This window comes from Haliotis rubra, unplaced genomic scaffold (assembly GCF_003918875.1).
Source record: "Haliotis rubra isolate DU_JTF1 unplaced genomic scaffold, ASM391887v1 Scf1423, whole genome shotgun sequence".
NCBI lineage: Eukaryota > Metazoa > Mollusca > Gastropoda > Lepetellida > Haliotidae > Haliotis > Haliotis rubra.
This window is the reverse complement of record NW_025765363.1, coordinates 2,297-18,837: the sequence shown is the minus strand read 5'-3', so window position 1 is coordinate 18,837 and position 16,541 is coordinate 2,297. Positions and strand designations below refer to the sequence as shown.

General features: G+C 40.1%; 1 protein-coding gene across 1 annotated transcript; it reads left to right on the top strand.

The window, feature by feature from the left end:
* The first annotated feature begins 3,156 nt into the window (after positions 1-3,156).
* On the top strand, positions 3,157-14,850 carry LOC124269140 (calpain-2 catalytic subunit-like). The gene is made up of 9 exons (XM_046704161.1): positions 3,157-3,355; positions 5,003-5,177; positions 5,665-5,727; positions 7,076-7,164; positions 8,121-8,290; positions 8,546-8,668; positions 10,021-10,103; positions 11,229-11,431; positions 14,244-14,850. The coding sequence occupies exons 1-9, from the start codon at positions 3,321-3,323 to the stop codon at positions 14,281-14,283; spliced, it is 981 nt and encodes a 326-aa protein (XP_046560117.1). The 5' UTR covers positions 3,157-3,320; the 3' UTR covers positions 14,284-14,850.
* Positions 14,851-16,541: the final 1,691 nt, after the last annotated feature.

Here is a 16,541-nt window from a genome sequence, read left to right as displayed (position 1 = left end):
TTCTTGAAACAGGCCCGGGGAACGGGTGCCTGAGTCGTCTAAAGCACCGCAGAGTTGTGTCCATATGATTATGGTTTCGAATTCCGGTTCGCCCCGATTTTGTTTCCAGGTTTTGTAGGGCCATATCCGTGATTGCGGTTTATGCCAAGATGGCAAACCTCTGAGACATGCATTGTTTCTGGCTTTACTCCACATTAAGCTGATATGTTGTGGTAATAAAACTAGATAAAACTCATTCAACAACTCACTCAACCAGCCACTCAACCATTCAAACACTCAACCATTCAACCACTCACTCAACCAGCCACTCAACCATTCAAACACTCAACCATTCAACCACTCACTCAACCAGCCACTCAACCATTCAACCACTCACTCAACCGCTCATCCAACCACTCATTCAACCACTCAACCATTCAACCACTCACTCAACCAGCCACTCAACCATTCAACCACTCACTCAACCAGCCACTCAACCTTTCAACCACTCACTCAACCGCTCATCCAACCACTCATTCAACCACTCAACCACTCATTCAACCACTCACTCAACCAGCCACTCAACCATTCAACCACTCACTCAACCGCTCATCCAACCACTCACTCAACCACTCAACCACTCATTCAACCACTCATTCAACCACTCATTCAACCACTCATCCAACCACTCACTCAACCACTCATTCAACCACTCACTCAACCACTCATCCAACCACTCACTCAACCACTCAACTACTTACTCAGCCTTTCAATCAACCTCGCTCAACCACTCACTCAACCAGCCACTCAACCACTCACTCACCCATTCAACCACTCACACAACCACTCACTCAACCACTTACACAACCTTTCAACCAACCTCACTCAACCACTCACTCAAATGTGTACAAATATGTGTCCTGTATTTTCGTCTGCATGTAAACTAATGATGCACATTATATATTTATTTATCTACAAAGTGACACACACAATTAACAGGTTCCAGGTGACTACTAAACCGAAGCATGAACTACGAGGAAGATCCTGAAGGGTCTGGACTCCAGTTCTGGACGAGAGACTTCAGGACTGCCCCAGTACCACGCAAGACAGAACGTCCGGAGGTTGCACCTGGACAGGAGTGGACAGACCCCAACTTCGATAAACCGGCGATAATAAAAGTTGATGAAACTGCGCATCTAATAGAATGGAAGAGATCATATGTGAGTATTGTCTGCAACTATTACCTCGTAGCTCGACACCTGGCTTAAAAAAAAATTAACATCGCTAAGCATATCATCCTGATGGGCTGATGTTTGTTTCGTTTCAATTGACCATTCATAGATTTCCTAATTTGGTGTTCCATGAATGAAGATGGCGATGGGTTTGCTAACTTTTGGTGGCAGTCATATCAAGGACTGGTTATCGATATAGATAATACAACTCGATAATCGTCAACTATATATCGATCGATTGTCAATAAATGACGTAACTGTGAGCAAAAATGCCATAAATGTCTGATGGAATTGAATATATTTCACGTCACTGGCGCGTGGTACATGATTTTGCATGAATTATAAACAAAACAGATTCCTATACATAATTTGGAAGCAGGCAATGAATAAGGTCCTCAAACTGGTTGATGGTGTGAGAAAATGAAATCTTTCACAGAATGTAATGTATGACGACAACAGTGACATACATGCATGCATCCATCCATCCATCCATCCATCCACACACACACACACACACACACACACACACACACACACACATACATACATACATACATTTACCGATTGCTCTAATATTGCAGAGTGCGGCGTCAAACTAAACTCATTCATTCACTGAGTAGTGCGTCAATACCTCAGACAAACTGAAACTTCATATTTCATTCACAGGAAGGAGTATGATACGGTGAACCATATAAACGCCTTAACTCACCTATGCATCTTACTCCAATGTTTTGTTTTAAAAGGAGATTGTCCCGGACCCTGTGCTGTTTCATGACGATGCTTGCATAGAAGATATCAACCAAGGCACGTTTGGAACATGTTGGTTCTTGTCCATGTTGGCAAACCTTGCCGAAAAACCGAAACTCATGAAAAAAGGTATCTCTTGGTTTTACTTGTATTATTCAGCACTGTATACTATAAGAAGTGATAGGTATGCAAGTTGAAATATATTTCGGTGTAACGTCGGTTGAACCAAAGTTCCCTAAACTAGCTCGTCTAGCCTGAGACAAGCGTGCTGATATACCATTGCTCCATCACCGTACATTTCCACATGACCGCATAGTCTCACACGTTATCTCATCGAAATTAGGAGGATTCTCCATATTGTGTTCTAGGCTTATTTTCATGTGTGATGTATCGTTCAGAAGAATCCTTGTTATGGGTTGAAGTAAAGAAGTAACATGTCAACGATATGAAAAGATATTTGAATCTGAATTCTAACACAACCTCATATATAGGCTTTCTAAAATGTGATTCCCAAAATCATTAATTGGCAGATCGATGCTCATGCTGTTAATCACTGGATTGTCTGGCCCAGATTATTTGCAATATAGCTGGAATATAGCTGGAATACTGCTGAGTATGGCGTTTAAACAACAACCAACCAATGCATACACGGGGTTTCTGATCTGATTGTATGAACCAGATATACTATACCATTCGTCCAATAACAAAGGTTCCTTCTTGCATTACAGACCGCCTCCGTGGTGTAGTGGTTAAGGCGTCCGCCCGGAGAGCGGAAGGTCGCGGGTTCGATCCCCGACCGCGTCATCCCAAAAGACGTTAACATATGGTACTTGTTGGTCCCTGCCTGGCGTTCGGTATTATTGGGTACAACAAGGACTGGTCGGCTCGGAGTCAGTATGATGTGTCTGAGTGGGGCATTCATGCTTCACTGCGGCATGGTATCTAAAGCACTATAAAACCAGCTTCAGTCTGCATGGTATCTCAGTGCAGCCGCACTTACACATACACACGCATGCACGTCGTCATATGAGCGAAATATTCTCTAGCACGACGTTAAACCCAATTTCACCTCACCTCTTGCATTACAACATGAACCAAACCAAACCAAATAAACAAGGTCTCTACAGTTGGTCATATAAACGTGTTCATTATGAACGTAATTTACTATATTTGAAACAAATTGATACCATTAAATTTCAGGTGATTGACAAGAATGCCTTCAAGCCTAAGACAGACGGAATCTTCCACTGCCGACTGTGGAGGTTCGGGGAATGGGAGGATGTATACACTGATGATATCCTGCCTGTAGTAAAAGGAACAAATGAATTATTTGGAGCTCAGTCAAAATCAGGAACTAACGAAATGTGGGTTTCGCTGATGGAGAAGGCTCTTGCAGGGTAAGTCAAAGATGTGTATGATGATAACTGTTCTTGAGATCTTGTCGAGGCATTCAGATGATGGAAGAACATGTAGACAAAAAACGTTAATGGATAACATCTAGGACTGGTTTTCGATATAGATAATAGAAATCGATAATCGTAGACTAAATGTCGATCGATTTTCGATAAATATCGGATACGTAGCTTTGAACAACACTGCCAAAACATGTCTGAAAGAAATGAAAATAGTTCACATCACTTGTGAGTGGTGACATGGTTTTGCATAGATTATTAACAAAACAGCATCCTGGACATAATTTAGAAGCAGACTAATTTGATATATTCTGAGAAAAAAATAATTTAATTTTTTTTTCTAACACCAAATATATATACGATATTCATGAGAGCACACATTTTCATATCCATAATCATTGATAATATTCCCATCGACGATATTTCGGATTATCGATAATGTTAGCCAATCCTAATAGCAACTTCTTCTAAAGTTTACAGCAACGTGCCAGGCCTGATCTTTTCTTGATCATTGAGTGCTACCACTATGTTCCCTCGGATATCCGAGATTGATTGCCTCTGGCTTATACTTGCAGACAAAAAGAATTAAAGGCAAAACAATTATGGATGTCAACGTCTTATGTTGATGAACACGATGCTTCGGGATATGTTGTTACTCCTTCATTAAACATTTATCTGGTAAAGGATTAAGAATATATCCCGAAACGTTGTTTTCCTCAACCTAAAGAAGTTCACATATACTGTATACATAATGTTTCGCCTTTATGTTTGTCACTTCTAAATGCCTTTAATAAAAGTTGTTCGATAAACGTTTAATATCTTCATTGACATGAAGGATGCATAGCAAAACCATAACCACATTTAAATTCCATGTTGGAGCATTCCAATTCTATATATGATTATTTATTGTATACTCTTACCACTGTACCTGGATGTTCACTGTAGCTTGGATGTTCACTGTACTTTGTATGTTCACTGCACTTTGGGTGTTCACTGTACCTTGGATGTTCACTGTAGCTTGGATGTCCACTGTACCTTGGATGTTCACTGTAGCTTGGATGTCCACCGTACCTTGGATTTTCACTGTAGCTTGGATGTCCACTGTGCCTTGGATGTTCACTGTAGCTTGTATGTTCACTGAACCATGGATGTACTCTGTACCTTGGATGTTCACTGCAGCTTGGGTGTTCACTGTACCTTGGATGTTCACTGTACCTTGGATGTTCACTGTAGCTTGTATCTTCACTGAACCATGGATGTTCTCTGTACCTTGGATGTTCACTGTACCTTGGATGTTCACTGTAGCTTGTATGTTCAGTGTACCTTGGATGTTCTCTGTACCTCGGATGTTCCCTGCAGATTGGGTGTTCAGTGTACCTTGGATGTTCACTGTACCTTGGATGTTCACTGCACCTTGTATGTTCACTGCACCTTGGATGTTCAGTGTACCTTGGGTGTTCATTGTACCATGTTCACTGTACCTTGTGATGTTCATTGCAACTTGAATAATGAAACTGCTGAACATACTGATCCCCCTGGAAATATATATTTCAACATATATTGGTAACCTTCGCCCAATATGTAGGTTCAATATACTTATTTTTATATGCCTCAGTATGTCTTTTTGAACAGATGTCACGACTCGTACAAAGTTGCTGAAGGAGGCATGCCAAGTGATGCCTATCTAGCATTGACAGGAGGTGTGCCAGAGACGGTAGTGATGAAATACACCAATCACAGCGTCCTGTTTCAACGTATAGTCAATGCACTGAAGTGTGGAGCCTTTGTGACTTGCTCCACGAAATCAGTAGGTTCCTTGTTTCTATGTCTTGACTTTCACATGGCAAAGTCATTGTATATGTTCTTAATTCTTATTTGCTTGTCTTAAGAAGTGGCCAACGAGATTGGGTGATCAGGCTCGCTGACTTCGTTGACACATGTCATCGTATCCATATTGCGTAGATCGATGCTGATGATATTGATCACTGGATTGTCTGGTCCTGGCCTCCGACATGTAGCTGGAATATTGCTGAGTGTGGATTTAACCAACAACCAAACCAACCATCTTAACTCTTACGATTTCTTTGTAAATGAATACCAACTAGTGATAGCATCAAAATATGTACTATATGTAACTATACTTGTGTTTATCATGTGTTATCTTTCATGAACCAAAAGCAGTTTGACAATTTGTGAATGGCATAGGTGTGTACCTTTGCTGAGATATTTAGTAAATGTGGAGAAATAATGAATAATAAAAAACTCCGGTATAAAACATTTCCTGCAACTTCCAGGGCACGTCATCATCAAACGGAATAGTTCCAGGTCACGCCTACTCTCTGATTAGTGCACATGAGGTAAATATGACTAGTGGCTGATTCATGATGACAGATGTATATACAAAAACGTGTTATCACCAATGCGTTGATTCCGGGGCAGAGATAGTGATGAGAAAATCTGATTAAATTTGATCCATTTGTCAGACTCGGTGATTCAATTGATTAAATGCGATCCAGTGTCATGAAAACATGTCATGAGTAATTATCCTTATTGTGTGATCCAGGCTGGATTAGAGGCTGCCATTATATATTTGTTATAAAGCAACATTCATTCGTCTCACCCAGCAGCCATGCCACCGCGTCGGGCTATTATCCTTTAGAAGATCCGGGTCAGAATTGGTCTTAAGCAACCCATGTTTGTTGTAAAGAAGCGAGTAAGGGCATCGGGTGGTCAGGGTCGCTGACTTTGTTAACACATGTCATCGTATTGTCCCAATTGTGTAATCGCGTAGATCGATACTCATGTTGTTAATCACTGGATTGTCTGGTCCAAATGGTTTAAACATTAAACCAGCCAACCAACTCACAATATAGTCAGAATGGTACATTTTACTCTGTTTTTAGCAGAGATTCTGTTATAGGGACTAATTCAGGACAGCCATCGTCCAAATATTTATAAAGTCCAAAACTATGTACTCAAGACATGTGAGACTTTATTGTAATATATATATGACGCTAAGCTGTATTTTTAATCACTACTGTACATCCTTATCACTACCGCATTGTAAATTGACTTGTCAGCCCATTAATTATTGTATAAGACATTTATAACCTTCATCGGTAATCCCCATCGGTGTCTGCCATCACATCAACTGGTCAAGGAAGTGCTATTGTTTTTCTGTCTGTCCATTGATGAGTCATCGCCTGTCCATTGTTATCAAAAACTGTATATATATACTTAGTATGCCTACATCTAGACACAAAAAGGGTACGAGTCTGGTATTCCGACTGTTTGTGTTGGGACGACCACGAGCAGGATAATGCCGCCCGTAGGAAACGCCCTGGGGTTGAGCAGGAACTCCGCTCACCTAATTTATGTCTTGTGTATTGTCTGTCATGTAACTAAAGAAGTTTGAGCTCAACGTATTCTTTCGTCTTGTCAACGTATTGTACCTACACTTCGTCTTAATTCCGAGCTAATTCCCCAGTCGACCACATACCACGCGTTGACAATTCCAACGGATGTGGAATACGTTGTGTCTTTTCTACTTACATAATTGGCGAAGATAAGAAACACCATGTTATAACATAGCTACAAAGCAACACTGGACCTGAAGCTTGTAATACTAATTTTGTATCACTCATCACATCACAGACTATGAGGAAGACACTCACTCACTCTAACTTCGTCTTCTTTTTTTCAAAGATAACGAAAAAGAACGGGAAGAGGGTTTTCCTCTTGCAGATGCGCAACCCATGGGGGTCGGATGAATGGACAGGGAAGTGGAGTGACAAGTTGGTATTTTATGAGATATTTGATTCCGGATTTCTTTGTTTGCATATTGTTTACACTTAACCATTGACCAGCTATAAGAGATTGGTCTGTAAATAATTCATACAATCCGGTGATGTTTCTCGGGTGTGTTCCAACAACATACGAAAGCGTTCGAATTTCACCAACATTTCACATACATTTGTGTTCAATTATGACAATATGTGATCGGCTGTTTCGACGTTTGGTCACTGGGCTCAGTCTTCGATTATTTCATTTAATCTGAACTGCATTAGTGCGTTGCACATAATATTCAAACACTGTTTCCATTAAAAGGAATTGAACACACTTGGATATACAGTATTCACCCTTTGGTGTAATGATAGTGAGTTAACTGAGTGAGTGAGTTAAAATTTATCGTCACATCGGCAATATTTCAGCCATATCGTGATGATGCAATGATAACATTTGATAAAAAACTATGAGATTGAGACAACTGTCAACAGATAGCCGTTTATCTATTAGGTGACCAATGATGTATTGCGAAACAAGCATCTACTAACATTTAGGGCTGACCATCGATATGGATAATAAAGATCAATAATCAACTAACTATCAATCGATCATCGATAACTATCAGAGGCGTAACTTTGAGCAAAAATGTCCGGAAGTAATTAATATATTTCACATTACTGGGGAGTGGAGACATGTTTTTGCATGGACTATTCACAAAATGGCGCCCTGAGAAACGGGCCATGAATAAAGTCCTAAATATTTGTATATTTTGTGAGATTCTGTCACATAAGCTAATAATCAATATTATGGATAACACAATTTCATATCGATAATGTTTATTATATTTCCTATGACATTTCCGATAACCGATCATTTTGGCAAGCCTACTTACATTGTTCTTCAATTCCTTTCATTTCCATTTTGACTCAGTTTTATTATTTACACACGTTGCCATGGTTTCCAGGAGTCCTAATTGGAAGAAGTTAACGGATTTGGACAGGCAAAACCTCTTAGAGGACAAAGAGGACGGGGTGTTCTGGATGGCACTGCGAGATTTCAGAGAGATTTTCTTCATAACGACTGTGTGTTCTCTAACCCCCGATTTCGACATCAATGGACAAACCGAGCAGTTACGTAAGTTTCAAGACATTTGTAAAAATGTTTTCCATCTTAATTACTCATGATCATGGTTACCTATCCTAATTTAGTAATTTCCTAAATTGATTCCACACATGATTACCAGTCGTGCTATTGCTGGAGGTGAGGTGAGGTGAAATTGGGTTTTACGTCGTGCTTGAGAATATTTCGCTCATATGACGACGCGCTATTGCTGGAATATTGCTAAAAGTGGCGTAAAACATACTCACTCACTCTTTTAATCTTTCAAAGATTACGTTTTGAGGATATTCGGGGAGTGGAAGGGAGGTTCCAGAGATGATGAATCCGATGCGCAGATACTCCAAGACAATCCAAGACTGGCATTCACGGTTCCTCATGAAGACGGCTTTCAGGGTATGGTATGGGACATGTGCCAATAAATTATAAGTTTTATAATCATATGAAAAATATGGCGAATAATTTTCTAAGTTTAATTGTTTGATCGACAAGTTGGTGAGTCAGTAATGAGCATACAACTTTTAGATGACAGTTTCCTGTATATATTTCTTCTATATATAGTCCGACGTTTCGGTATAAGAATCTATACCGAAACGTCGCTCTCTGCAATAAAACAGAAATTGTCATCTAAAGGTTGTATGCTTCATTACCTTTTACTTTGGCGGATGAAGCTTGTAATGACAAATGTATTTAAATAAATCGAGAATAAGCAGTCTCTATAACCTGGTAAAAAGAGATTTCAATGGACGTAAAAGTAAAAATGCAGTGAAAAATATGTGAATGGATAACTGACACTCATTGCTAACACCAGGTGTTCGTGAACCACGCATAAAAAGACGTTTTTCCTTATGTTTCTGTCTGTTTGTTTGTTTGTTTTTGTTTGTTGTTTACCTCAGCAATATTCCAGTTATCCAGTCAAACCAGACAATTTAGTGATTAACATGAGCATTGAACTATGCACTTTGGATACGATGACATGTGTCAACCAAGTCAGCGAGCCTGACCACCCGATCCCGTTAGTCTCTTCTTACGACAAGCATGGGTTGTTGAAGACAATCTTCAGGAGTCGAAAGATGTTTTGAGAATTATGGTGATGATGGAGAATCACCAACGATTACGAACATATATAACAGTAATGAAAGATGGCATGAAAGATTGCCATACTCTCATGTATCACTCACCTTGGATAAATAAATCGCTGCGTTGAATATTTCTTTAAGTTTCGCAAAGTGCGACAAAACTACAAAGACCCGTCTCGGATCCTAAAGAAATTATGTTTTGTTTATGTTATCTTCACAAGGCAACACGATCCGAGAAATGTTTGTTTTGAAAGAGATCCGGGATACATCTGAAATCTCGAACCGTGTATGTATAGCTAATCTCGAACCATGTGTGCGTCTGTAAACTCGAACCATATAATCTAAAAGCATGTTGAGATCGTTTCGTTGAACGACTGCACATGACAGAAAAATTTCATTTGAGTGTAATTTATGTTCATTGTAGTGAAGCCAGATCGTGACAGTACGTATGTGTTTATTTAAATAAGTTTGATGATTTCTTCTGATTCTCAAGGCGGTGGGGTGGCCTAGTGGTTAAAGCGTTCGCTCGTCACGCCGAAGACCCGGTTTCGATTCCCCACATGTGTACAATGTGTGAAGCCCATTTCAGGTGCCTATTTCTAATATTACTTGAATATTGCTAAAAGCGGTGTAAAGCACACTCACTGACTTACTCACTCTTATTCGTAGATTCTGTACCTATCGTCGTCCACATCATCCAGCGAGCTGACCGTGGGGATGAAATGTACAACATTCAATGTAATCTGTTCAAGGTAGGTGTACAATGACATAGCCAGTGGCAATGAAATGTACAACATGCCTTGTCATCTTTGGAAAGTAGATGTACAATACGGCTGACTAAAATGATCAATAATTGAAAATATCCTCGATAGGAAATAGTTTTTACGATTATCGAAACGAAAATTGAATGTGTCATCGATAACATCGTATATCAACTTTTTGATAGAAAAAAGTTTAATTATTTCACACAATATACTTTTAGGACTGTATTCAAGGCTTGCTTCTAAATTATTTTCAGGACGCTTTTTGTTAATAACCCATGCAAAAGCATGTCGTCACTTACCAGTGATGTAAATTATATTAATTTTTTCAGACATTTTTGCTCAAATCTACGTCTCCGATATTTATCGATAATCGATTGCTATTGAGTTAACGATTATTGATCTCCATTATCTATATCGACAGTCAGGTCTGGTGTACAATGACTTAGCCTATAGCAATGGCACTCAATGTAGCAGACCGCCTCCGTGGTGTAGTGGTTATAGCGTCTGCCCGGAGAGCGGAAGGTCGCGGGTTCGATCCCCGACCGCGTCATACCAAAAGACGTTTAACTATGGTACTTGTTGGTCCCTGTCTGGCGCTCGGCATTAATGGGTACATCAAGGACTGGTCGGCTCGGAGTCAGTATAATATGTCTGAGTGGGGTATTCATGCTTCACTGCGGCATGGTATCTCAGTGGGCTAGCACTATAAAACCAGATTAAGTCTGGGTTAGTACAAGCAGCCGCACATACACATACACACTCATAAACGTCGTCATATGAGCGAAATATTCTCAAGCACGACGTAAAACCCAATTTCACCTCACCTCACCTACCTCAATGTCGCCTGTTTAAAGTAGCCTACAGTGAGTAGGTAGTGACATCAACATGTACAATATTAAGGGACATCTATTTCAAGTTGTACATCTGGTGTACAATGCAGTAGCAGTGTAAGTAACATACACGAATGACATGTCAATGAACATCGAAAACGCTGAATGTGTGGACAATCCACTCCAAATGTTCTGAACTTTTAAATTACTAAATGGCTGCTGTTTCGAACTGCTTAAAATTAAATAAGTGACCCCTTATAGCAAAATATATGTTTATTTTCAGACGAAGAGTCCTGACGATGAGACAGTAGTCACTACCGTCAAGCGGGAGCAGGATGAGACACACTACGCTAAAATGCGACAGCGTACATTCCGTTTCGAACTCACCCCAGGTCGTTACATCCTGGTTCCTTCCACAGGCGATCGCGAAGGAAACAGAGACTATCTGGCCCGGGTGTATTCACCATATCCACTGTCCGACTGCAGGTAACTTCACTTCAAGTTTTGAAACATTGTGTTTCGCATATTGCAGATGGCTTCCATAATCCACCCCGACCCATTCCACCTCCCTTTGTATGTATCACTTCTGATTGTCACTCCACCAGTGAAGGTCCGGGTTAGAATATTGATCTTCAGTAACCCATGCTTGTCGTAAGAGGAGACTAACGGGATCGGGTGGCCAGGTTGCTGATTTGGTCGACACATGTCATTGATTCCCAATTGCGCAGATCGATGGTCATGCTGTTGATCACTGGATTGTCTGGTCCAGACTCGATTATTTACAGACCGCCGCCATATAGCTGGAATATTCCTCGATGCGGCGTAAAACTAAACTCACTCACTCAATCACTCACGTTGTATAAATGCCTTTATGATTTCAAGTTGTATACAGTGGACTCTGTATAATCCCACATCTGAATTATCCGACAATCTGTGAATTCCGACATATTTTTAGGGTCCCAGCAGCGTTCTCCTATATTATCATCATTTAAATATTGAATTATCCGTGATCTGTACATTCCGAAGGATGTTTATGTCAAGCATAGGATGAATGGGCTGTGAAAAGGGATCTATTAATTTATTTAATCAAACATCAAAGAGTGATAATGATTCTGATAGTAGTACATGTTTGTATATTGTACTGAAGATAATAAATCCAATGATATACACAATATACTTTTAGGACTGTATTCAAGGCTTGCTTCTAACTTATTTTCAGGACGCCTTTTTGTTAATAACCCATTCAAAAACATGTCGTCACTTACCAGTGATGTACATTATATTACTTTTTTTCAGACAGTTTTGCTCAAATCTACGTCTCCGATCATTATCGATAATCGATTTCTATTGAGTTAACAATTATCGATCTCCATTATCTATATCGACAGTCAGGTCTGGTGTACAATGACTGAGACAAAAGCATGCACTCAGTGTCGCCTGTACATGTAAATAAAGACTTTGTTTTTTTCCTTTTTTACCAAGAAAATACCTATTAAGCATTAGTTTCATGGTATAAATGTAACTGTAAATGCCTTATAAATGTAACGTAGTATAAAAACACTTTACTCGCCCTCATGGATTGTCTAGATAACGAAACTCTTTGCTTCACGTTGTATTGCTGATCTGATGACGTTGTATTGTATTCAAGATTGAGCAAATTAAGTGACGACCAAAGGAAACTCGACAAACTTGTGTTCAAAAACACAAACAACAGATACAAGAAGTAAAATGTATTGCAAATGTCTCAACGAAATTCACATAAATCAAGACATTCATATAACGACCGATACTGGCATGGCGCTAGCCGGGATTGATGTAGGGTGGCAGAAATATGCTTTCAACGTAACGAAAAATGACTACACACATCTAAAAATGGCTCCGGTTCATTGACACATTAATAGCTCCTGATCAGACACGCAATGAACCAAGAAAAGTCAGTCTTCTGAAAACGTCACATGGGATACGTGAAAAATCCTCTTGGAGGACCTGGATCAGTTCTTGTCGGTTAGCTGGAAGATGTTATTTACTGTCGCACGCGACTATCCATACCATCCCAAACGTATTTCAAAAGGGACACATTTGTGTAGCGCAGGCCAAGGCAAGACCTTGACATTGTGGGCTGCAAGGAAGCTCGGGCTGTGTGGGATCTGGGGTTGTGATGCGGATGAAATTGTTCTAGGAACGGTAAGAGGATTGGATGAAGAATGTCTCCCATGTAACCCTGTAGGATGACAAGCTATGCTCTCATCTGCCCACAAATTCCTCCTCCCACCACAACAGCCCCTCTACCACATACCACGACCTCGTATACGCACCATGCCGCCATTTGTTGTCCCTTTCGGTGTTAAACACGCGGTCTTTGTCAGCTCAGAATCGCATTTCATCAGTGTAGACGATCCTCTGCCAGTTACGTCGTTGCCAGTCTCTGCCGACGTGCTATCTATAGCTGTAATCCCTGAGTCCTAAGTCTCCTGGTCACTGTCTGTCGCCTTACCATATGCCCAAAGCCATTTGCCGCTTATGACGAAACTGTAAGGAAGAATTCCGGAGATCAGAAAATACACCAATCTGATGTCTACCCTGTCTGTCTGTGACCTATCGTCAGGTTAGTTACAACAACACTGGATAATCCGGCAGTTCCATCAATGTTGGCATGGGCGCCTCTGGGTGTCAGTCGTGTGTTTTGTTCAGAATGAGAGTCCCATGTCTTCGGTATAACATAACTTTTACGCAGTTTCTACAAGCAAAAGCACAGTGAATGTGTATCACTAACAGCGTAGAGTATTGTTGTATTTGGACGATACGGTTTGCATTGATTTATTTTGAACTTGTTCTTAAATTTCCTCAGTTTGGTAGTAGTTCCTTTGGTCGTCAGTTAATTCTGTAGAAATCCTTCGTAAAAAATATCTGGCAGCCAGTTCACATTCTATTGGTAATGTGTTTTTTTCTCAAAAGATCACTCGAAATTTTGGTACCTGTCACATATAGTGTTTTTCAGGGTATTTGAAACCACATTTGCTCGACAGGTTCCTCGTTCCAACCGAAGACACGACACATAGTCATGTGTCGTATTCTAAGTGAAGTTTTCTATTTAGATGCCGACCTACTGCTGGATTGTCCTGATCATATGTGTAGACTGTAACTAGCAATAATACACACAATAATACACATGTGTACATGACGCGCTTGTAAATACAAAACGTTATGGGGCAGTAGGGTAGGTTTGATGGGGTAATTGGGTTCTCTCGTCACGCCGAAAGGTACGTACTAGATTCCAAACAATGTTTTATTCTTTCAGCCAAGTAGCAGACAACACAGACATAGTCTTGGAGCAGTAACGGCGTCAATACTCCCGGAGCAACACGGATCCCATGACAGATGGATGATGCCAAATGTGGCAGTGTCCATATCTTACGTGACTTAGAGAGTGAGTGAGTTAGTGCACTTTGACGCCGCTTTGAACCGAATCCAAGGTATATCACGTCTTGTCAGGGTACGTTGGCCAGCTCGACGTGATGCTGGTCTTAAACGTGTACTACTTTACTTAAGCCCACAAGCACGGGCGTGGTGCTGAAGAACCGAATAGGGACTAAAACCCATGTTCCTAGTTTTCTGGTGTGCTCAGGGGACAACAGGAAATCCAGCAGATTAATATGGCATAATGACTCTATAAGGATGTCACGGAAGAAACAACTTGATTTTATAACAATAGATTTTAACAAGGAAGATAATTTTTATGAATGTCAACTTCTTCATTACGAGGAACACAACGTTACGGACTCTTTTCCTCATATTTGTCTTCTTCATGCCATTCAAAGACCTAATAGATTTTCAATACATAATACAGAAATATAAGTTTCCCGAATAATACCTAAGCATGATGATCAGAGGGTGTCCTGAGAAGAAAATGTTTTGCGAAAAACAAAATTCTTCACTTCCTCCTTTCAAAGATAAAAACAAACTCTTTGTATGACATTTACATATATGAGTATAGATGCTAATGCTTATTGAAACTGTAGCGATGTTTCCGTTTACATTTTAATACCAATCTCAATAAATGTATACACAAAGTGGACAAGTAAGCAACCATGTAAAGGATACATTTGCAGTATGGGCAATATCTCACCTGTCTATACAACTTGCATCAAGCAGCTGGATCCCTTCAAATACATTCTGGGGCGTTGGCGTAGCCTAATAGTTAAAGCGGCTACTCGTCACGCTGAAGACCGGGGTTCCATTCTCCACATGGGTACAATGTAGGAAGCCCATTTCTGGTGTCCTCCGCCGTGATATTGCAGGGATTTTTCTTAAGGCTGCATACTAACTCACTCATACAATCAAATTCATCCTGTATGTGTACTTATACGTGTTCCATAGCTACACCGTAGTGTAAGATATGACCAAGAAGTATTCAGTATAGATTTTTACTTACAATGTTACAGTCAGAATTAGGCCTAGGAGCGTTTTGTTTCTGACATGAACAGTGATGTCATGCAGATATGACATTTAGCAGGTTAATCCACCTTCTTTACATATTTCTTAATGCTTCAATGCTTCAATGTTTTATGCTTAATATTCTTTTACTAAGATGGATGCAAGAGGTACGTTTTGGGGGTCTTTAATTCGAATCTTCTTGTCCAACAGAGTTTTTGGCCTCTGATCCTGTCACCTTTGGAAAATAACTTATTTTTCCTTTAACCAAGATGGCCTCCCCGTGGCCATGTTGAGATTCTAATATTTGATCCACTGAACAGCCCCTTCATTGTCGGAGACATTACAGTAACAAAACGTTTTTGGACGACACTGAGCAAATTTCGACAACTTAACGGAGTTTTAGAGCTGAAACTGTGATCACCTTAAAAGAAAGTATGCTGCATACATGTGTACTACCAATCAGTCATCTGGCTGCATGTATTTTACTTGCATGGATTAGCTCCATCTTAAAGTATGACTTATGCTTGATATGTTTGTGTAGTATACATTTTAGTTTATCTCAGCTTTAATCGTACAAAAGGCTGCGCTTCCTTCACCATTGGTTGTTGTTATCCAACTCATACTGCAAAGCTAGAATCGACAAAAGCAGTTTCATAAGAACGAAATATTAATCATAAGAAACAAGAGTCCATTTTACAATTCCGACTGTATAATCCCTATTTGAACGTATTTCAGAATCTATTTAAAAATTGTGAAGCCAGGTATTTACAAAGACATAAGCGTATCTTGGCCCAGCAGTGGCGACCTTTACAAACATATGCAAAGGCAAGACCAATATACAACTAAAACAAGCTACAAATCAAACTAGGATTACCCTATCTGACATAGCTACATATGCTCCACATGTCCTTCATAAGTGTTTTCATGCTTTGGTGAGCATTCATTGCTTTATGCTGATAACAGAACTAATTTAGAGTTATAACTCCGGGTTAGAATTGGTCTTTAGCAGCCATGCTTGTCGTAAAAGGCTACTAACGTGATCAGTTGGTCAGGCTCGCTGACTGGGTTGACACATGTCACCATGTCCCCATTGCGTAGATCGATGCTCATGCTGTTGATCACTGGAACATTTGGTCCACATTCGATTATTTTCAGACCGCCG

What these genes read in the sequence shown, in the direction of transcription:
- LOC124269140 (XM_046704161.1), top strand. Translation starts at nt 3,321, where the DNA reads ATGTGGGTTTCGCTGATGGAGAAGGCTCTTGCAGG. An exon ending in CTCTGATTAGTGCACATGAG is followed by an intron (nt 5,728 to 7,075) that starts GTAAATATGACT and finishes TTTTTTTCAAAG; the next exon opens with ATAACGAAAAAGAACGGGAA. An exon ending in TATCCACTGTCCGACTGCAG is followed by an intron (nt 11,432 to 14,243) that starts GTAACTTCACTT and finishes TTATTCTTTCAG; the next exon opens with CCAAGTAGCAGACAACACAG.